Genomic DNA, 23,057 nt, shown 5'->3' on the forward strand with positions numbered 1-23,057 from the left:
ATTTCAAGAACAATATAAGGTAAAACCTATTAAGTGATCAATACCTGAGTAAACCTGATGCCATAGTTGATCTCAGCTGAAATGGATTTTCTTTCCTTTTCAGTTCGAACTGGTCTATCATCCAAACCACGGCAGAACCTGTAAAGCATTTGACCCGTTTTGGGACCAAATTCTTTTTGGAGTTTTGCCATGGTCATATGCTGTAAGTCTCCACAAGTTTTAATTCCCAAAGATGTCAATTTAGATTCCATTGAACGTCCAACTCCTAGGAAAGGGGGTATATACTTAATTATGCAGCAAAAACTACAGAAAACAATTTTAGAAATATGAAATAATCTTCACCCATGCACACATATACTTACTTAAAATAATCTTTAAAATCTTTTTTAAGTGCTGTAACTGAAACTTTTCACGAACTGAAGAATTTTTTTAGTATAAAATCATGCTAGTAGTGTCACTGCCTCTCAATTTGGCCTCCACATAAAGAAAAATCTGAAAGTTCTCAAATACGTGTAATCAAAGTTATCGAAGTGACTCAATCTTATACACAAAATCAAGTAATTAAGTTACAGATTCTTGTTGAAATCATTACTTGCTATCATATTGCACAGAAGGTATGTAGGTGTAAAAGAAATGCTATTACGCTGAACACCACCAAATTAATCACAACCAACCAAATTTAATTAATTGTGCCTCCAGGAAGAAAAACTGTTCTCCATAAGAAAATTCCCTTGATGAAATGGAACAGGCCTAAATGGAGGTGGGGGAGGTACATGTGGGGGTGGGGTCTACCTCTAACCTGTATTTCTTTGAGTGGAGGTGGAAAAGTTAAGCTTGGAGCCTGAGGTGATTGCTAGTACTGAATGGATCATCTAAGTACGAATGTATAAAGAAAAGAATACATCTGTAAGAAGAAAGTACAAGTGCTCAAGGCCCAAACTGAGTGCAATTACAGAGAAAAGAAAATGTGCTGGCTTAGCCATCTTCAAGATCTTGATCAAAGGTATCTTTGAGCAAGGCAAAGGTATCAGTCCTTGATGGGGAACTATCTCTAAATTAGAAACAGAGAATAATGTTTCTTTCCTGGTATCCAGAAGATGGCTGTCCAACACAGACACAAAGGAGTAGTTTCTTAGAATGCAGTTTTCACCTTCTACATCTCTGTGATGATGCAGGCTATTAGCACCACCTACCACATGTGGCCACTTGAGGAAGTGAACTGCTCATTGTGCTTAACTTTAACTTAAAAGTACAGCTTCACTTGGCTACTGGCTACTTTATTAGGATAGTGCATATCTTTATCAACACCTACATGCTCATGGTATTTCTCTGAGAATGGAATAAAGAGAAACTGCAGATTGCATACTCAAAAACAGGGGCTGAAGGAGGTGCAGAGCGTCCTTAATTTAAAGAGTGCATGTCCAAGGTAAAAAGCTTTGCAAAGATCCAAAGAACATGCAGAAAGAGTTCTTAGTATTGAAATGGGTGTTGGGCACAACCTTTCCTTTCACTGGTAGACCAATCAAATTAAGTAATTATCAGTTTAATATGTAATCAATATTCTGTGGTTTCCTATAAAACATAAACTTACTACTGTTATTTTTTTCTTCTTATGTAGGTACTCTAGGCAGCTAATGCTTTATCTATCAGGCAACTGGGGCTTCCACTATGTAGGTACTCTAATTGTTTATTATGACTGACATATTATGTGCTTTGTAAACATTTACGGGTGCAGGGGCCAAAGACAGGATGAAAGCAGAAGGTGTTACCACTGCATTTCTTCAGGTAATTGGTCGGAAAGCAAAATTTTCTCAAAGCATGTCCCATAAGTTGTTAATAGGTTCTATATACTCATCGTGAAATTACTTTTTTTTTTTTTTACGTTTTTTTTTTTCAAAGGGCACATGCACTCACCAAAGAAAGACAGAGAGGAAAAGTGAAAAATCACTCCCAAGGGGACGGCCACAGCACAATTCCTTCTCCTCTTGAGACTTTGAGTATGTATGCATGTATGCCTAGTGCGATTTTCAAAATGCTGGGTCCAGGACTTGAACCATAGTCAGCCATGTGGGTATCTAGAGCTCCTTAACCACTGTGCTACTTGCTAGCCCAGAAACTACTTATTTTTAACAAAGATAAACAGGCTTCTTTATTATAAATCTAGAATATCTACTATGTGGGGTCCTCTACCACAGAGAGTTCCTATACACATGTAAATCCCTTTTTAGGAATAGCCTTCTAGTGCTGTAGTTAAGTGCTATGCAGAGGAGGTCGGATCTCACAGGGCTGACCAGGGTTCCAGTCCCAGTGGCTTACACTCAGATAAGCATATGTGAGCCCAGGATCCTAATGAGATGGAGATTTGGAGTTAAAGTTCAACAGCAAAACCACCAGCCAGAGGGGATGCTTGTACACACACATTTTCTCTCCTGTGTGCCCCCTGGTCTAACAGAAGAAAAAAAAATTAAATTTCATCTTCTATTCCTTTTCTTTTGTCATTTCCCAGAGCACATATGTACTCACCAGAGTGAGAGAGACAAGAAGGGGAAAGCACCTCCAATGAGGTATGGCCACACAGCAATCCCTTTTCCATTTTCTATCCTGTTGAGATTTTGAGTATGTATACACATGTCCTTGACATGCTTCTCAAGTAACCAGGTCTGGGACTCAAAACAGCATGGTTGGCCACATGGGCTCCTGCGGAGAGCGGCCATTCTGAACACATACTGATCTTCACTTTGCTATACTTGTATGTCTTTGTGTGTTTACTTTTATGTTTATTTCTAATCCACGGCCACCCCCTCAGAAAAAACGCATCCTGCAGAGCAGGTCCTGGCAGGTTCCAGCTTCCTTAAGCATTAAGCCAAAGGGCCAACTCCTTAAAAATCCTTTTTTTAAGGGACAGCTTGAATTCTGTGGAACACACTTTGAGAAAAGGAGAATTACAATCTTAGGAGGAGTTAAAATGAAGAAGGCTGATTATTTTGCATACCTGAAATGTTCTACATCAGTGAGATTAAGAATTTGGGAGGCCTAACGGTTAAGTGAGCCAGACCTCATATTGCCAACTTAGATTCAAATCCTGGCCCCAGCAACTTGAAGAACATGCCAGGTGTGTGTGTGTGTGTGTGTGTGTGTGTGTATATGCGTGCACACTCATATATGGAGAAACAGACCCCTCATCTTCACTCTGTCTCTGACAAGCATGTGTCCTCTGGCAAAAGAAAATAATAATTTGGGGATATTTATAAAAGTTAATCATTTCAACACATGAAAATCACCTTAATCATTCTGAATAATCTACAACCCAGTTTTGAGAAAAGAGAGGAAGAAGTTAGATCTTGCCACCATTATTTTTTTGGATGTCCCTGAGGGAATCCAAGACTATGCCTCACAGTTTAGTTAGAATACACAACCTTTTACTGGCTCAAGAAATAAGTGTCCTTCTAGCCAGGAAGCAAATGAAGGTGAATGGTGAATGGCAAAGAGGTCAAAGAGCTAAAATTGTTTCTGATGCACGCGTGTGCGCGCACGCACACGCACACACACACACACACACACACATACACACACGGTGGGCCCAAATACAGTGGCAGAGGTGGTAGTGTACCACTCTGCACTATTAGAGCCAAAAAGGAAGGCTCAGGGTTCAGGTCCTAGATGATGGATATGAACCTGGCTTGCTGGAAGACTGGGGAGAGGACAGCAGCAGGGCCAGACCCTACTGGGGGTCCCTTCTTTCTCTCTCTTAAAAGAAACAACAACAACAAAAACACAAAAACAAAAAAGCCCACAAAACTGACTGAGTTTAAAGACAGAGTTTTAGACTGAATTGTGTCTTCCTAAAATTTACATATACGAATCCGAACCCTCCCTCAGTACTTCATGTGACAGTATTTGCAGCACGTCTTTATTGAAGTAACTGAGATAAAATGAAAAAGATCTGTGTGTACCTGGTAGATTAGTGACCAGCTGGCCTCTGATAAAGTCATCTACTTCTTCTGGTTTTAAGTGGTACTGCCCATCTGGTTTTGCTTTTCTAGTTGCCATTCTAGCCAGGAGAATATTAGAACCTATAAAATGGTAAGAAAAACATGTTGTTCAAGAAATATTCACAGATACTTCTTAAACTATTGAGCAAAGACACCTACGGACAGGTTAGCTGTCAAATTTCTAAAAACAATGGCAAAAAAAGTTTTGATCATTTTGAACAAATTATAAAGCTGTAGAACATTTTTTTATTAAGTATTTTATCTATAGATTATAACCAACATGGATGCACATAGTGATTTCTCTTTGTTCTAAGACAAAAGCCAACATCGACACACATGTATGAACTAAGGAAACGGTCCTGATCTTATGAGGGGAGTTTGCAGGAACTAAAGAAAATAACCAGGAAGTTCATTTTCCTAACCACAGGGTATGTGGGGAAAAGAGGACAAAGGACTGCTACAGGACAGGAGGAAACAGCAAGCCTACAGAACCAGAAAGTGTGTAGTGGGAATTAAGTTAGGAGAGATGGAGATGGGCAGGGAGGTTCACGTTGTGGGGACAGGCTGGGCCATAACAGCCAAGGAAATGACCTCTGAGAATGGGGAAGGGTCAGGGGTCTGTGAGGCTCTGCTGCTGAGCGAACTCTAAAAATCTCCAGACACTAAGGAAGACAGCTATCAAAGTCAAGTTTTAGAAAACTTACATTAAAAACTACATTATTTTCCTAGGATAAATATACAGATTATGAAGAAAGGAAGTTCTACAAAGTCACACAAGAAGTGGTGAGTTCTGGGTAAGGAAAAGGATCTGAGGGATCAAGTGGGAGTTTAGCTTCAATGATATACTTCAAATTAAAAGAATGTTTTCATACTACCATCTGTAAATTAGTTATTATTTTAAAATAACAGAAAACAAAAGCTGGGGCTGACAATGGGACCCAGAAGGTAATCCTAAACAAAATGTTAGAAGATCTGTGGACCAACAGCAGAAGTAGATGCATAGGCAAGCCAGTAACTCCTGGATGCTGCCAACATGCTATCATAATTTTTAAATTTTATTTTATTTTTAGGTTTTTGCCATAGGGTATGTACGTTCACCTGAGACAGAGAGATGAAAAGTGAGAAATCAACCCTCTGCCCCTGGGGGAATGGCCACACCACAATCCCTTCTCCTCTTGGAATCTTGGACATCTGATTTTCAAGCCGCAGGGTCTGGGACTTGAACTATGGCAGACATGTGGGAGTCCAGCACCTAAACCACATCACCTGGTGGCCTCATCATCATGTTTTTATTTTCTGTACCTTCTGATGTTTGACATTTATAAAACCCAGGCAAGCTAATTGCTCAAGATAGTAAACCATATTAAGGAGCACACCTCTCACCTGAAAGCCAGACACCCCTAATCAGTTCCTTACCAAACTTTCAAACAAGCAGCTAACATGAGGGCTCTTCAAAACATTCACAGAAAAGGAGTATCATGAAAAAACTATGTAAGGATTAAACCTGTTTATTTGGAAATAAACTTGTAATTTAATTCTATTTTTTCCATTAACTTTTAGAAGTCACCTCATACTTTCTCTGCCCTAAATCATCCCTGGGTCAAGTACTTGGCAATTAGAAATCACCATTCTAGCCCACCCTAAGCAATTTTCTCTTCCCTGACTTGCCTTTCCCAAGGACGTTCCAGCAGGGCCCAGCCCTTGGTTGTAGTTGCTCCTCCTGCTCCTGCTGCCTGGCCAATGTGGAGGCTTCCCCAGTGGCCTGGGTGATGGGATGTAGCCCCTCTTCTCAGGATATGGAAGTAACAAATTACTTTTTCAATGGTACTAGGCTTTCTCTATTGTCACCTGCTCACTTCTATAAATCCCACAGATACAAGAGAAAGGTATCTCCACCCCAACGCTGTGGCATAGAGAGGACAGCCGGGAAAAAGTGGCTTCACTCGAGTGAATGACAAGAAAAGGGGTGTCCTGGCAGAAGGCACAGGTCTAAGTTCAAAAAAGAAACAGTGACTCAGGAAAGCTTGGGTGTGTCAGAGCTCCAGAGGGAACAGCATTAAGAGCTGACAAAGGGAAGAGTGAGGTGGGAGCAGCTGAAGAAACGATGTACAAGGCACAGAGATAGAGAAGAGTGGGGAGGGACTGCAGCCACTGAGACTACATGGCAGCTGGATGACTTCCCACACTCAGAATGGTCTGAGACAGGACTGGCTGCACACTCCAAGAAACTTAAGTACACACACAAGCAACCATGAGGCTCATGCTTACCTCCAAATCCCACACCACCACCCTGCTTCTGTTATGTGGAAAGAAAATTACTGTTTACAAACATTGAGTTAAATCTTTCCCTTTTTAACGAAAAAGAAAATTTTAACTTGTTTATTAAGAAAATATCATTAACTATTTAGGTGCATTTCTAACACTTTCACCTTGTGTATCACACGACTGTAAGCAATGCTAATAAATACTTTTCAGAAGTGAGAGGGCTACCTAAGCAACTTAATAAAAACAACATTTCCTAAAATTAAGTGACATGCAAGGATCCCAAAGCAACTCTTAAGTAAAACAAAGAGTACAAGATAAGCTGGATACTGACCGATCCCCACAGAGGCAGCGCATTTAGTCTGGTCTTTGATTTCTGTACGGATAGCATTTGCAAATTCATCAGGGGTAAGCCTGGTCTCTGCAAGGATCTCGGTGATGTCTACCAGTGCTTCGTCACAACTGACAGCTTCGATGTTATGAGTGTAGCTATCAACACAAAGTAAAAGCAATGAATCACAGACACATCTGCCATCCCGTAGGCATGAGTGCTGCAGAGGAAACCCTTCTTATATGGTTACCTTTCCTCAACATTTCTTCACGAGGCTTAAAGTACCAGAAAACTCATTACCATTTTAAATAAACTGGCTAAAATGCCATTATTTAGTCACATAACTTCTATCTGCAAGACTGATTAATCTTCTTACATATTAACTACCAAAAAGGTAGCAGAAAGCATCATTTCGGTTTCTCTATACTGAAAATATCTTTGTAAACCTTCTAATAGTTGAAAATGATGGGTGAATTACAACTATCAAAATATTTTAATGGAAACATTTTCAAACAAGCATTTAAAAAATTTTCAAACAAGATTTATAAGAATCCTTATGGAATTGAAAAAGTATACAAAGCAGTCCATAAGTACTTGCTGCTCTCCTGAAACAAAAATACCACAATCAAAAACCATTCACTACAGCAAGCCTAGGGTGAAGTAAGATAAAACAGCCAATTGTCCCAGCTGTCTAAGAGAATGCCATCTATACTTTCCACATGTGGAAATAATTTCTTTATTATCTTATATGATCTATCCACATAAAGGACTTGTTTTAATTAACTACAGAGGAGGAAACTAATGTTAATTAACTATAAGGACTATGAAACCATAAAACAGAATTGCACCAGAAATGGAAGGTGATCAGAGGCCTCAAAGATCAGAAATGGGGCATGGAGGTTAAGGCAGCTGGATTCCACAAGGCTGACTGTGCGGCTCGATTCCTGGACCCAGTGGTTTGAAAATCACGCCAGGCACAGGTGCAAGTATGTCCAAAATCCTGAGAGAAGACTAGAGGAGAAAAGACTGTGATGTGGCCAGCCCCTGTGGGGTGATGTTTCACTTTCTCTCTCTCACTTTCTCTTTCTCCCTCCCTTCCACTCTCTCCATCTCTCTGGTGAACACATGTACCCTCAAGAAAATCAGAACTATGTCTTTAATAAGCTGCTTGGTACTGTACACTAGAGGACCAGCCCTAAACTTCCATCTACACCTTACTGTAAGTTATAAATCAGATTACTATCACCATTAATTCAAGAAATGAGTATATTCTGGGGGTTAAAAAAGTTATTTTTTCCCCTCTTTCTTCGGGGGCACACATGTGCTTGCCAGAGAGAAAGAGGAGGAGAGGAAAAAGCACTCTATCATAGGGCATATTCACACCACAACCTTTGCTCCTTCATTTCTCCCCTCGTTAAAGATTCTCGGCATGCACATGCATCTGCCTGGTGTATTTCTCAAGTTGCTGGGTCTAGGACTTGAACCATATGGTCGGCCATGTGGGATCTGGCTCCCTTTACCTCCAGGCCATGAAGCCAGCCCAAGAGTGAAGAGTTTCAGAACAGAAAGTTAAATCTGATAAAAGGAATTCTGCTTCAGAGTGAAAGCTGCCCTAAGACAAGGAGAATATGAAACTGAGACATTTCCAAAGGATGGGAGGATAACACTGGTCTTTATTTTTTCCTGAGAAGAGGAACATACCACTAAAAATGTCTCCAGAGACTATAACTATATCAGAACTCCTACGTGTCCCAGCTTTCCCTCAGATCTTCTTTCTCTGAGGTTCAGGCTGGTAGTCTCCTCCAGTGTCTCAAGATCCAAAAGTGCAGGATTACTACTCCGCTCAGTCTCCTGAGTAGAGTCCTCACTGGATACTACTTCTGATCTTAGTTTTGGAGTGGGGTTTAAAGCATTTTTCACTTGGTGACACTAACATTCCCTGTATCTGAGTCTTAAGGACAGCTGTGATTATGACTGGTTGGTCATTCAGTGCTCAATTCTACATACCGATGCCAGACAACTTAGTCTGACCTTTTATATTTCCTCTCCCCTACTAAGATAAGCTCCTAGGATAGGGGCTGGATATTATTCCTCTTAGTGAAATGAGCAGTATCTAGAAGTCATTTGTACTTAAAGGATACTAGTTTTTGAAAGAATGTATGAGAGAGGCAGAAGTGAAAATAGAGGCAAGACATATATTTCTTGGAACATTGAAGCAGCACAGAAATCAAGAAACCTTTACTACTATCCAGCTGCCTGTTTGGGTCAATATTTATTAGAATACAGCATGTCCACTCACAACATGTCTGCTCCTGGTTGACAAAACAGAGCTGAGGAGGTGTGACAGACTCTCCTCTGGCCTTTTACAAACTGCCACCCCCTGCTTCAGCGCATGCATACTGCCATATACTTTCTGAAGTTCTGAATTGATACTAAATATATCTACACACTATAAATGTTTTAAAAAGTACCATATCCTTTTCTCAAGCCAACTAATCAATCACTGTGAAACTATTACTAAAAATAAACACTGTAAAGGCTGGTCCCATGGTCTAGAGGTTAAGGTAAGTAGACCCCATATAGCCAACCATGATTCATATCCTGGCCCCAGTGGCTTGTGAAATGCTAGGCACGTGTATGTGTGCCCCAAATTGTGACAGTATCAAGAAATGGAAAAGGGAATGTGGTGTGAGCATGCCCCACTAGAACACCCTTTCTTCCATTTGTCTCTCTCTGGCCAGCATGCATGCCCTCTGATAGTGAGTACATAAATAAGGAAATAAAAAAAAACTAACTTTTGGTACACCTTAAGATTTTAAGAAGACAGGGATTAGCAGTTGGCTACATCACTGAACTCCCATGTAGTCAACTGTGGTTCGAGTCTTGGATGCAGTGGCTTAAACTCATGGCGGGTGCATGCACGTGTGTGTGCCCGCCCAAGATCCCGAGAGGAGAATGGAAGAGAAGGGACTGTGGCGTGGCCATCCCGCCTGGGGGGTGATTTCTCGCTTTCTGTCTCTGTGGTTCTGGCAAGCAACGTGTGCCCTATAGCAAAAACCTCTCAAAACAAACAAACAAACAAAAAAAGACTTTAAGAAGACAAAAGGATTTTACATGTCTCTACTTGTCAGCCTATCACTTCTGATTTTGAACAAAACTATGGGTTCTGGAAAAGTCGTGACGTATTTTTCTATGTTCTTCTATGCAAATGTGTCATGACTTTTCTGATGAGCCAATATAATTAAATATAATAAAAGAATAACTAGGTTGAAAATTCTAATCGTTCATCTATCTGGTTTCATAGGAAAACAAGAACCACAGAATAGAAGCTATGTGGGCCAAAGAATTAGATTCTACATCTCCTTCAGGAAGCAATGCAAAATGTCCTTTGGGACTGGGATCAGATTACTGAAGCTGCCCAAGGGAAGGAGAGAAGGCAAACTGAGATGCTGAGGAAAAGGTTCCTAAGAGATAAACATCTAGCAAAATTGATGCTGACAACCCTCCAGAAAACTGGACTATATCTGACAATAGAGTAAATAAAACAACAGACATAAAAATAACTGTATTACACACTGTACCTTGCCAAAGTTTCATACATTGTTCGTGCAACTTCTTTATATGCATGAAAATCGTATGGAACAGCTTGAAGATTAGGACATAGCTGTTTGGCATACCCAAAAAACATTCCATTCTTAATGCCAAGTTGTCTAGAGAGAAAAATAAAACACAATGGAGGTTACACTAGGAAGTTTTAAACTCAAAATCAAGCATCAAATATGCTATTTCCCCATGCCACTAAAATCCAATTTTCATTTAACTCCATTCTCAATAGGGGTTAAAAAATAAGCATTAAGAAAATATATGGATTTGTTTTACCCCCCAAAAGGGAAATCACACAACTGTCTGATTAGTATAAATGACATTATGAAGACGTGCCAAATACATTACTAAAAAGACCAGGTTTGGCTCCTGTCTTTATTTGAAGCTATCTCCTAAGAATAAGACCTCTGGCCCCTTTGCAGAGATGCCAGCATGCCATATGCTGGTGATATCACAACCACCACAGATTAATGTACTGTCAAAAGAGGTTTTCTTCCCCTACTACATGGCTCAGATTGGCCAGGGTTCATCCCCCAAAGACAAAAAATATAAACAAAAGAACTAGACAAAACAGCGCTATGTGACAAACAGACAGAATGTACTCATCCTATTACCACCCAATTCCCAATTGACCAATTCCATGCTCCAGAAGTGGCTCCACAGTGGTTGAGATGCCAACAGCATTGTACATGGTAGGACATCACTCTGGGCAGGAGCCAGGGTTCCAGAACTTTGAGGGACCTAATTGAAAATGGTAAATTTTAAATCTAGTGTGTTTTTCAATGCCCCAAAATTACCTTTGATATTTGGAGCATTCAGCACAAAACTATTAATTATGGAACCATACATAATTAGTAAAACTCCATTTTATCACTTGGTAAAGAACCATGAAAAAAAAAATAACAGTATAGTAAAAACACAAGCAAAATAACAAACAGTCCTTCATTAGATTATTCAGTATTATCATTTAACATGCTAATAGTTATTCTACACATTCATTCAATAAATATTTACTAGCTGCCTGCTTAGCATGGAGGTGAGTCCTGCTTTAGGAAACATCTCCAGAAATAGTCTATAATCGTTCAGGGGCTCCTGGCACCTTCCTAACTTTCAGACTAACACTGAGAGCCAACAAAGAAAGAAGCCCTCCAAGTTACTCAGAAGTAAATGCAAAGTCATGTGTGTTTTTTAAGTACACACAAAAAAACTATTTCATTGCTAAGTCTATACTAGATGAGAAATATCTAGTAAGAAAGAAAAATGAGAGTAAAGGAAGTAAAGACAGACGAACAGGTTAAAAAAAAAAAAAAAAAAACCACACCACAAATCTTCAGACCAACAGATGGTGTAATGGTTACATTATAATCGTTACATCACTGGACTCCCACGTTGTCAACTGTGGTTTCAATCCTGGACCTGTCAGCTTCAAATGGCATGGCAATCCCCCCCAGGGGGTGATTTCTTACTTTCTGTCTCTCCAATAAGCACACACACCCTATAGCAAAAATCTCTCTTAAAAAAACAATTCTTACATTCTCCTAAAAAATAACTACGTCTTGGGACCAGCAGTTAGCATGATGGCTATGTCGCTGGACTCCCATGTAGTCGACCGCGATTTGAGTACCAGACCCGGTGGCTTAAACTCACACCGAGTGCATGTGCGTGAGTGCCCAAGATCCAAAGAGGAGAAAAGAGAAGGGACTGCGGCATGGCCATCCTCCCTGGGGGATGATTTCTTGCTTTCTGTCTGTCTTTCTGGCGAGTGCATGCGCCCTATAGCAAAAACCTCTCCCAAAAAAGAAAAAAAAAGAAAAGAAAAACTACGTCTTGGGCATTCTGTGAAGTGGTAGGTGTGAGCTGATAAATAAAGCAGACCTCATGAGATGACACTGCCTTCACTTAGCAAAGGATGAATTATGGTCAACAGGCCTTATTTAATAACATTGGGAAATAAATGTATAATACCTTAGATGTGCATATACAAGCATATAAACAGTTTAGAAAAGTTATCGGAAGTGATCAAAGCAGAAAAAAGGACTAGCATTTTAAAAGGGTCAATTTCAAATACTAATGGAAGAGATGAACTTCAGCATGTAAAAGCCAAACTTACAAATTAAAGGTAATTATTCATATTTAAAGGAATGAGTTACATAATTCCTATATCATGTTTTTGTATTTACAATTAGTTCATTTTCAAAATTTTCATTTACACAAAAATTTTAAGGCACAATACTTAGAAAAATGTAGTATGATCTACTTATGCTCTGTTGCACATTTCCTGGAAAGAAAGGTTTATTAGAAGTCACTAGAGGGGCCAACAGATGGTGTAGCGGTTATGACACTGGACTCTCACATGGCCAAACACAGTTTGAGTCCCAGACCTGGTAGTTTGAAAATCACGCTTTGCACACATCCACATGTGTCCAACATTCCAGGAGGAAAATAGAGGAGAAGGTATTACAGGATGGCCATCCCCTTAGGGAGGTGATTTCTTTCTTTCTGACTGTTTCTGTACCCTCCCCCCCCCCATCCCTACCCCTGCAAGGGCATGCACCCTAAGGCAAAAGCCTCTGGGGCGGGAGGGAGAAATGGAGACGAGACTGAGGTGTGGCTATGCCCACACCAGGAGTGCTTTCTCACTTTCTGTCCCTCTTGTCTCTCGCTGGTGAGCTCCCACTCTCTCTGGCAAAATTAAAACAAGAAACACAGGGGAATAAAGGAAAAGAAAATATAAAAATCTAAGAAGTTTCCCATAACTAATGGAAACAAAATATCTTGAGTTGATGGCTGAGAAATTAGATTTGTTTCACGGAAAATAAGTAAAGACAATTACAAGAAAGTCTGAAGTGACTCTGTACTACCATAACTAATCTATTTTTCTCAACTAAAATACCATACAGGATAGATTTATCACAAGTACATGCTGTGAAAATAGTTTATTCCCAGGTTTAAAGGGTGCGGAGCATATTTTTCTTGTAATAAGCCTGTCTCAAACAATATATTTGTTGTTGGATTAGACAATGAAAAAAACACCCATCAAACCACTACGGCTGTCCATTCAACTTACTAAAAGACATCTGTATAACTAATAGGGAACAATGGTAAAGGGCCCTTATAAAAACACAAGGAAATAGAGGTTTAAATTATTTGACTTTAAATATCTATGATTCTAGGGTATTTACATATCATTAACTATTCATCCATATATCTCCCAACTGATTATACACCATACTCATTGAAAAAAATCTTCTTACTTAAGGAACATGTACCTACTGTACAGCCACAAAGAAGGTATCCAGAAATTGTTTTTTAAATACCTTCATTAGGAATAGTCTTTTAGAATATAAAAAAATACAAAATACAAAATACAGCTGTGGGTTTTTTTCCTTCTTTCTCCTACTCAATTCAACCCTTCACAATCTCCTTAAAAGAGACATTTGCCACTTAAGGCAAACTTGTTAACATAGTAATTGACCCTCAAATACTGTCACTCCAATTATTCTACTGTGAGTTAATACAAATATACCACTAAAATATCAAAAGGTATCTAAAGCCTTGACTCAACTGGGCTCCTGGAGGCCAAAGCCATCAGGAGCTAAAAATGTTTATACCCTTAAGGCAGCCTCGGCACTTCCCATTCAGCATGCATTTTCGGGGGTAGTGTGTGTGAAGGTAGACCTTGCAAGGGGCAGCTCAGCAAAGATGCAGTTCTCATTTCACCAACCAGCTGAAAGCCAAGGACTGACAGAGTATATCTGGGATTCCTCACAGCCTCCAGATAATGAACACAACTAACTAGACATGAGATCCATCAATAACTTAGTGGGAGGACAAGAGACTAGTCTATGGAGAACAACCTAAACTTAGCTCTAAACATCTGTGCCAATAAAAAAATATATTAAATAAACAATCCAAAATGCATATTGATATTGGGGCTGGCAGGTGGCATGGTGGTTAAGGGCACTGGACTCCCACATGGTCGACTGTGGTTCAAGTCCCAGACCCGGCGGCTTGCTTTCTCACTTTCTTTCTCTCTCACTCCGTCCCTCTTTGGTCAAACTAAAATAAATAGATAAAGTTAAATAATTCTCTAAAAAAAACAGTTGAAATCCACCGGTATTCAACTTCATTATCATTTATTAAAGTAAGTTTCAATTCCTTGGCCACATATCAATTCCTTGGTCACATATCACCAGACAATGAAATATTTATTAATGAGAAAGGCCAAAAGCAAAGTTAGCCTTGAAAGTAGTTAAATTATGTAGGAAATTGTGTGATCAATGCCTTGTGGGTGGGAAGGGAATGAAGGACAATTGTGGACACCGGAGGTGGTGTGAGAGGAGGGTGGGAAGGGACAGAGAGTCAGAAAGAGGGATGGAAATATTTCTAGTAACTAGAAATGGAAAATTTTTTGTAATGTGCATGATTGAGTCACTATGCAGTGTGTACTGGTGGGAGATCGCATTTTGTGTGCTGTGATGATGCTTAGGGAAGGGATGTAAACTGTGTTACAAAAAAAAAGTTTCAGAAAAAAAAAATATATATCTATTCAATGACTACAGTAGGATATGTAGCCCCAGCTAGGTGCTACTTTATAGGATGCATAGAGTTAGACTTGTGTTCATGGAAATGTGTATGTCACCTGTGTTTGCTATGAGGGTATTTGGATTGATTAGGGTCTTTGGTGATTCAATAAAATGTGGGGGGAAACAGTATAGAAAGCAAACATAGATACCAGAGACAGTGGGGGAGGAGAATGGGAAATGACAGAGGGTAAGAGATAGGGAATCAAGGATGGGGGGAAAAAAAGCTAAGCATACAGAAAACAAGAAATGGAAGATCATCTGCTGACAATAACATGTTTGTTGATGTGCTTGATTGAGACAATATACAGTGTACTCTGGATGGAAAATCTCATTTTGTATGCTGTACAGTGAATGAATGCAAATAAATAAATTGGAAAAAAAAAAAAAAAAAAAAAGGCAAAGTTAACCTGAGAGCAAAAGTTTGACATATCATAAATGGAAAACAAAGTATTTTGTAATTGTGCATGTTTGAACATAATGCTTTATTTCTTAAATATCCTTTTCATAAAATGACTAGCAAGATTTTAAACAAACTGCTCTGGTTAATGGTGAGCTCAAATATTTAAAAAAATATAACTGATTTACTATTCTATTCCTTTTTATAATTAACTGAATACTTTAACATTTATCAATAACATGTAAGTGCTTGCTATGTTATAAAGGTAAAACTGTTTGTGTTTGGTTACCAGGAAAGAAAAAATATAAAGACCTCACTTTCTAATTAATTATTACCCTCTCTACTTTGACAACTATTATAATTATTTCAAGATGATTTTCTTAAGTATGTGTGTTTCCTCTTACACTGAAACAGTCAATATAGTTGCAGTGTACTGTGAGATTACACACAAGTTAGTGCTAACAAGTTGGTAACACTCTTACAAACTTCGTGAAAAATTACTAGGGAGTCAGAAAGAGGGATGGAAATATTTCTAGTAACTAGAAATGGAAAATTTTTTGTAATGTGCATGATTGAGTCACTATGCAGTGTGTACTGGTGGGAGATCGCATTTTGTGTGCTGTGATGATGCTTAGGGAAGGGATGTAAACTGTGTTACAAAAAAAAAGTTTCAGAAAAAAAAAATATATATCTATTCAATGACTACAGTAGGATATGTAGCCCCAGCTAGGTGCTACTTTATAGGATGCATAGAGTTAGACTTGTGTTCATGGAAATGTGTATGTCACCTGTGTTTGCTATGAGGGTATTTGGATTGATTAGGGTCTTTGGTGATTCAATAAAATGTGGGGGGAAACAGTATAGAAAGCAAACATAGATACCAGAGACAGTGGGGGAGGAGAATGGGAAATGACAGAGGGTAAGAGATAGGGAATCAAGGATGGGGGGAAAAAAGCTAAGCATACAGAAAACAAGAAATGGAAGATCATCTGCTGACAATAACATGTTTGTTGATGTGCTTGATTGAGACAATATACAGTGTACTCTGGATGGAAAATCTCATTTTGTATGCTGTACAGTGAATGAATGCAAATAAATAAATTGGAAAAAAAAAAAAAAAAAAAGGCAAAGTTAACCTGAGAGCAAAAGTTTGACATATCATAAATGGAAAACAAAGTATTTTGTAATTGTGCATGTTTGAACATAATGCTTTATTTCTTAAATATCCTTTTCATAAAATGACTAGCAAGATTTTAAACAAACTGCTCTGGTTAATGGTGAGCTCAAATATTTAAAAAAATATAACTGATTTACTATTCTATTCCTTTTTATAATTAACTGAATACTTTAACATTTATCAATAACATGTAAGTGCTTGCTATGTTATAAAGGTAAAACTGTTTGTGTTTGGTTACCAGGAAAGAAAAAATATAAAGACCTCACTTTCTAATTAATTATTACCCTCTCTACTTTGACAACTATTATAATTATTTCAAGATGATTTTCTTAAGTATGTGTGTTTCCTCTTACACTGAAACAGTCAATATAGTTGCAGTGTACTGTGAGATTACACACAAGTTAGTGCTAACAAGTTGGTAACACTCTTACAAACTTCGTGAAAAATTACTAGGTATGCCAGTACAGAATTACGTACTTATAGTTTAACAGGCAACTGAGTTTTAACTTTTTTTAAAAAACAAACAAACAACAATGACAACAAAAAAACCCTGAGTATCAAACAGATCTACAGATTAGGAGGGATTCCTAGCTGTGAAAAGGCAAGATTAGAGTAGATCACTATTAAAATTCTTTCTCATGAAAGAAAAATCTAATTCTTTAATTTCATGCTTAAAATGACAATGCCCAATATCTTTTGGTTTCCAATGGAAGAGCTATGGGTTCTTATGGAAACTATTACGTTATTTAGCTAAAGTTACCTAGCATTTAAAGATATCTGTGTGGGGTAGGGACAACTGAAGTGATTAAAACTAAAAAACAATTCTATAACATGTCTGTAACATATTTAAATTATGGACTTAACTGACATGTCTAAGCCCACTTCAAAAGAGTATATAAAAACGATTAACCAATTCATTAAGAATTTATAACACACTTAATTTCTACATACCTGGCTTCATAACTACAAGATGCAATTTCAGCCTTTGACAAAACAGAATCAATTCCATTTGTTTGTGCAGAATCTTGATTTTCCCACACTGATGAGTCTGGTATATCTGCTTTAAAAATAATAAAACTTAATGCATTTCTGCTGGTATTTTTCATTTTATAAAAAAATTTTCTATAACTCTAAAATGATTTGCTTCCATTAATATTCTTCACTGGCAGGCAGCAAAATAAAAACTTACTACAGTCAATTGAAAGTACTGTTTTAAAAGACATTAAAAATACATACCAAAAGATAAACATAAAATATTCTGCAACAAAGTCCCTTAAGATGGGTAAGGATGGAAGTGTCACAGAGACACACTTCCTCCTATGGCCTTAAAACAACTATACAGCTTTTTGAAATGGGAACAAGTTAATGGAAAATAAAAATTTCTCAGAAGCTCTTCTGTTTTCTAGAAGAATTATATGCAGCAGAACTTAAAACGAATTAACATATTCAACAAACATCGAATTGCTACGAGCCACGTGATCAAATAATAATGTAGTAGGTCACGTACTATAAAGAGATTCCATTCTAACTTTATGCTTCTTGTGGGAACACACATCATGAAAAAGAGTTTTACAACAATATATCCCCTCTTCAGGTAATTTTACTTCTGGTTTAATAATATATATCCAATTAAAAACATTCAAGAGTGAACAGAATATCAATTGCTTTATGGAACACAACTCTGGGCTAGGTAATAGAGTCCAGAATTATCTCTTAATATCCTAAACAAATTTATAACTGTACACAAAATATAAAAGCACAGTCTACAGAGCCTGCTAGGGACATGCCGCTTCGCTTCTTTTACTGCTTTTAGCTTTACTAGTAACTGAGAAAGAGTAAAATACAATTCAGTCATAGGTCTCTTGGGATAATACAATTAGGTTCCAGGAAAAATATGCTACAAAAAACATAAAACACCTCAAAACATAATCTCCATCAATAAAAACAAATCTCTACTGAAAACAAAAATATCATTAGTAAAACAAGATCAAATATACCACTGTTAGCTATGTCTAGACAACTTACATTGTGTATACAGTAATAACATAACTAACAATCCAGTATTTCTCTTCTGTTTATTTCAGACTCAATGTTCCATAAAAAATCAGCTAAGTTAATGTATCACTAGAAAATCATGACAAAGTACCTGGCTTCACAGTTGAGACAACTCTTCCTGGTTTGACCAGTAACCATCAACATCTTTTATCTAACTATGCCACCCTGCCAAGCGTTTCTGGATTCAAGCATCCATATACACAACATAAATGCAAATTGAACTCTGAGGATTAGCATCTCAGCAAGGTTAAATTCTTGCATCAAAAATAAAAACACAGTAGGTAATGTGAGCTATGGTTTCTGAAAAGGTGAATAATATATGCTATACAATTAGAAATTAAAGACAGAATACAGAGCAGATAACCCAGTGTTTTGGAAGTGTCTTAAAAGGTTAAAATAAATTTTAATTTCCATTATTCTAAGTTAAAAATCTGTAAGAATTTCATGATCTCAGCATCACAGGACAAGACAGGTGTTACCAGACTAAAAAAAGGTGTGCTAAAGCTTGAACAGCCACAATCAGCTGCCTTTCAAAAGTGTAACCATGAATTATGCTTTAAAAGTTGGGGAGTTATATGACTTTTATATCTGAAGGGCTAATTAACCTAAGATAATTGTCTTGGAAATTACAGGAAACTCATGCTCGAGGTAAAAACTGTCTCTGTGGTCCATGCGCCCCCAATGCCCTGGCCTGAGAGGTTAGCACCATCGTGTTCTTCTTCACTGGGCGGCTGACCTGTTCCACAGTGCAGCAGAGTACGTGGGTCCCTCCACGAGCGGAGTGAGTTGCTTCATGTGAGATTCAGGGAAATGCAGGGACACACTGTCCTCACTGGAGGGCAAAGTAGAGAACTGCTCATCAAAACTTGACAAACTAGACGGGCACATGGAGAATGTGGAGGAACGGTTGGAGAAATCAGAGGCCAGGACCCAAGTCTGTGAAAAAGAAATCGCTGAGAATAAATCTATGACTAACACGATTTCAAAACCTGTTGTTCTTTAGAATGAAAACTGAAGTTGCTGAAGGGATAGAAAACATGTGCATGCTGGGGAATCTAGGAAGGGGTTTTAGAAAAGGCCCCAACCATGAAATCTGGAGTAACAATATAATGGTTCCAAATAATGAAAGCATCAATGAAAAATGTCACTACTGAGCAGTGCTCAGGAAGCTGCTTCCAAAGGAAGTCCTGGGTAGATGTAATCCCCTGGTTTTGCTGGTCTAATTATAGAGTTGAAAATGGCAACTAAGAAACAAAAGTTTCTAAAAAGGAATAAAGATGCTATTTGTCCTAATATTTCACTTAGACATAGAAGCAGAAACTTTAAACTGACTAAAAATAACAACTATGCAGAAGTCAAAGATTCTAATTCCTGAACTGATCCTCGGTGTTTAATATTTGGTGCCATATCTAATAATGGCCCAGAGAAAGAAAGATTCAGGAATAACAAAGAAAGAGGAATAAAGGCATGGGGGGGAAAAAAAAGTTCTGAGAGAAAACTTAGTTGCAACCAAGCTTTATAATCAAGGACAATCTATTTGACTTATAAGTCACAAAATTTTTAATAAGCTCCTTATGGGTCAAAAGGTTTAGGATATAAAAGAGAATGACATCAAGTTTAAGCAAGACTATAAAAAACAATATATCTTATTTGCCGCCTCTATTGAGAGAAAAATCTATTTCTGACAGTTTTCAACAGCAAGTGAAATTTAATTATTTTGCCTAATATTTACCTGGTTTATCACTCACATTTAGAGGTGAAGGGAATACAAATTATATATAGTCATCAAAATTTTGTGAAAATCTGGCCGTTAAAATGATAAAGACTATTCAATACCCAATGACAGTGTTCTGGTAATCACTTATGGTCAGACTATGATGGAAGGAAAGACAAGGACGAGCTCTCTGCTACTCGAGGAACACAGGCTTGCCAGGTTAAATCCTAGATGGAGCCAGCAAAAGCCACGTAAGGTCTGTAATAAATTCAAGATTCTACCCCTCAAGAGATCTAAGCACAACAGAGGGATGCTACAAAATGTATTCAATGTGATACTTTTTTCTTCATTCAATATTCATCATTTCCTAAATGCCCAATACATAAGTACTGCATATTTCCACCAGCTACTTGTTTTTTCTAGAATGTAAGATTTCATCTTTTTAACACATAGAAAACACAATCTACCACAAAGCCATTCTACCAGTACTTAAAAGACTACCAGTGCCACAATACAACTAAATCTTGTCTTAGTCAAGTTCAGTAATAGCTACCCCAAAGTCTACGCATGACACAAAATGCTAGACTCTCAAAAACCTCTGAAAAGATCTGAACACCAAGAAAAGCTTTAAAACCTTGGAAATTATATGTACACAGGAAGCATAAATATGCATTTACAATACCTATAATTATTTTCTTTTTTATCTACAACCATGTAAACAGAAGATCACAACCAACAAAAAGTCTAAATAAATCCCAAAAAAGGTCCTCTGATGTCCACCGGTTTTCCTTCTGTCTTAATTTCCTTGAGATCATTTCTAAAATAAGCTCAAGGTTTTATAACTGACAAAATCAGGGTACTGAAATAATTGGGATAAAACCAAACTGCATGCCTTCTAATTTAATACATTTCTAATTTGTTATTACTTTCTGATTAATTCTTTTCTGAAAGATGAATTAAATTTTTGGCTCTGCAAAACACTCATGGAAAAAACTGATCAGTGTCAATGAATTTAATTTCTAGGAAAACACTTCTCAGGGAATTAACTAGGGAGAAATAGAATAGATATGAACATATTAGTAAGTATTCCGATCAATATAACTTTAGTATTTATTAATATCAAAACTTTAAAAGCCAAGACAGCCAAAAAAAATTGTTTCTCATTATGAAATAGATCTAATAAAGGCAATGGGGAATGATTACTAAAATTTACATTCTAATTCAATAAATTAAGGTTTGATTGTTTCTTATTCCTCCTACAAGCCGGAGCAACGCAAACGTTAGTGTCCTTACAGTGATATCATAACCAAATGACTAGGTATTAACCTTGACGTCTGCACAGGCTGCCACAAAATGACGCTCATGATTTTTATTCCAAACATAAATTTATACAAAGCAAATTAATCACACTTTTGAAAACGTTGTTTGCTCTGTTCCAGAAAAATGCCACCATTCATTTCAACAATATGAACTATATACCTGACATTTGTATTATATTCAGGTTTTGCTTTAAGATGTTACTGACACCCTTAAAAAAAAAAAAAAAAAGAGCCCTTGAATAAAATAAAATTTTTAAAAATCCTAATTATTGCATCTCTGCTTTCATTTCTATAACAATAACACCAACAGCAAAATCCAGAAGTTGTCCACAGGAGCACTACAGCTTCAAAGAGAGCTCATTTGTACCTGCTTTGCCTTTCAGCATTTTATTCTGGTAATACTGCCATTCCAGCTGGGGGTTAGTGCCAGGACGTAAAGGTGCCCTTCCTGTGCCTCTGTTACTTGTAACAGCCACTGGTTTTCCTGTGAGGAAAAGAATAAATTATTTCTAAATCTAAGTACAGGAACATTAACATGTAAAGAAAAGTTTTTCAAAGGATTTTTAAAAACATGACTTTTTCTTCAGCTTTATTTGACCATTAAGCCTTAAGCTAATACATTTAAAGATTTTAACCACAATGCAAAGGTCATCTAAATTTCCCAGTATTCTCCCAAAAGTAAACTGTGACAATTTTGCTAGCTTTATTCAACCTAAAATGCAGCACTGTCACATAGCTCTCCGTGGCTTTTGTTTGATTTTCTTTTTTTTTTGGGGGGGGGGGGGGGGGGTTTGTCATTGCGGTCTCGCCAGAAAGACAGAGAGAGACAGAGAGACAGAAAGCAAGAAATCACCCCCCCAGGGGGGATGGCGAAGCCGCAATCCCTTCTCCATTCTCCTCACGGGATCCTGGGCATGCACGCACACGCGCCCGGTGTGAGTTTAAGCCACCGGGTCCAGGACTCGAACCACAGTCGGCTACATGGGAGTTCAGCAACATAGCCATTAGGCTAACTGCTGGAACCTTTTGTTTGATTTCTTACAGTAGGAAACACTCAGATTCTAGATTCAGACTGGAGCAATGGGGAGAAAAGAAAAACTACAGGAGGAGAATTCAAAAAGTTGGTTGCAAAAAAATAGGATTAAAGCATTGGTTTATTTCGGTGCAAAAAAAAAAAAGTTGAACTCAATGCATAGCTCTTTCATAATACAAATTTTCCACAAACTTTCTCAAGACCCTTCATATGCTGACTTTCTGTATTTCTGGCATCAGGAAGGTAGGATTGACATCTATATCTTATACAATTTTACAGCAAGAGAAACAAATTAAATATATATGCATAGGAATCACAACCTGACTTACCAAATAATCAACCATTAGTATATTTAGTCCTTAACTTTTTAGTTATAAAATTATTTTCTTTTATCTTTTCAGTCTGTGTGTGTTAAGTTAGTAACTATACCCTTGTAAAGCATCATTCATAGTTATTTACTGAAAGCACTTGTGAAGACATAGCAAAACAGTGCATTAAAAAGTTACGTTCAAATCAATTCCTTAACATCCTAAAGTTCCTATTAGAGCTTGAGCAGCCTTGGTATTAACCCAACTGAGCCTCTGTGCT

The 23,057-nt window shown here is 37.7% G+C and overlaps 1 protein-coding gene across 1 annotated transcript in view; it reads right to left on the reverse strand.

The window, feature by feature from the left end:
- REV1 (REV1 DNA directed polymerase) overlaps positions 1-23,057 on the reverse strand; it is a gene marked incomplete in the record, with an annotated part of 83,412 nt that overhangs the window by 17,206 nt on the left and 43,149 nt on the right. Inside the window, 6 exon segments of the mRNA XM_027767550.1 lie at positions 45-265; positions 3,954-4,073; positions 6,589-6,743; positions 10,167-10,295; positions 17,300-17,405; positions 21,804-21,920. Of these exon segments, the coding sequence (XP_027623351.1) occupies positions 45-265; positions 3,954-4,073; positions 6,589-6,743; positions 10,167-10,295; positions 17,300-17,405; positions 21,804-21,920 (848 nt within the window).

The sequence above is a fragment of the Tupaia chinensis genome, unplaced genomic scaffold, assembly GCF_000334495.1.
Source record: "Tupaia chinensis unplaced genomic scaffold, TupChi_1.0 Scaffold144276_1, whole genome shotgun sequence".
NCBI lineage: Eukaryota > Metazoa > Chordata > Mammalia > Scandentia > Tupaiidae > Tupaia > Tupaia belangeri.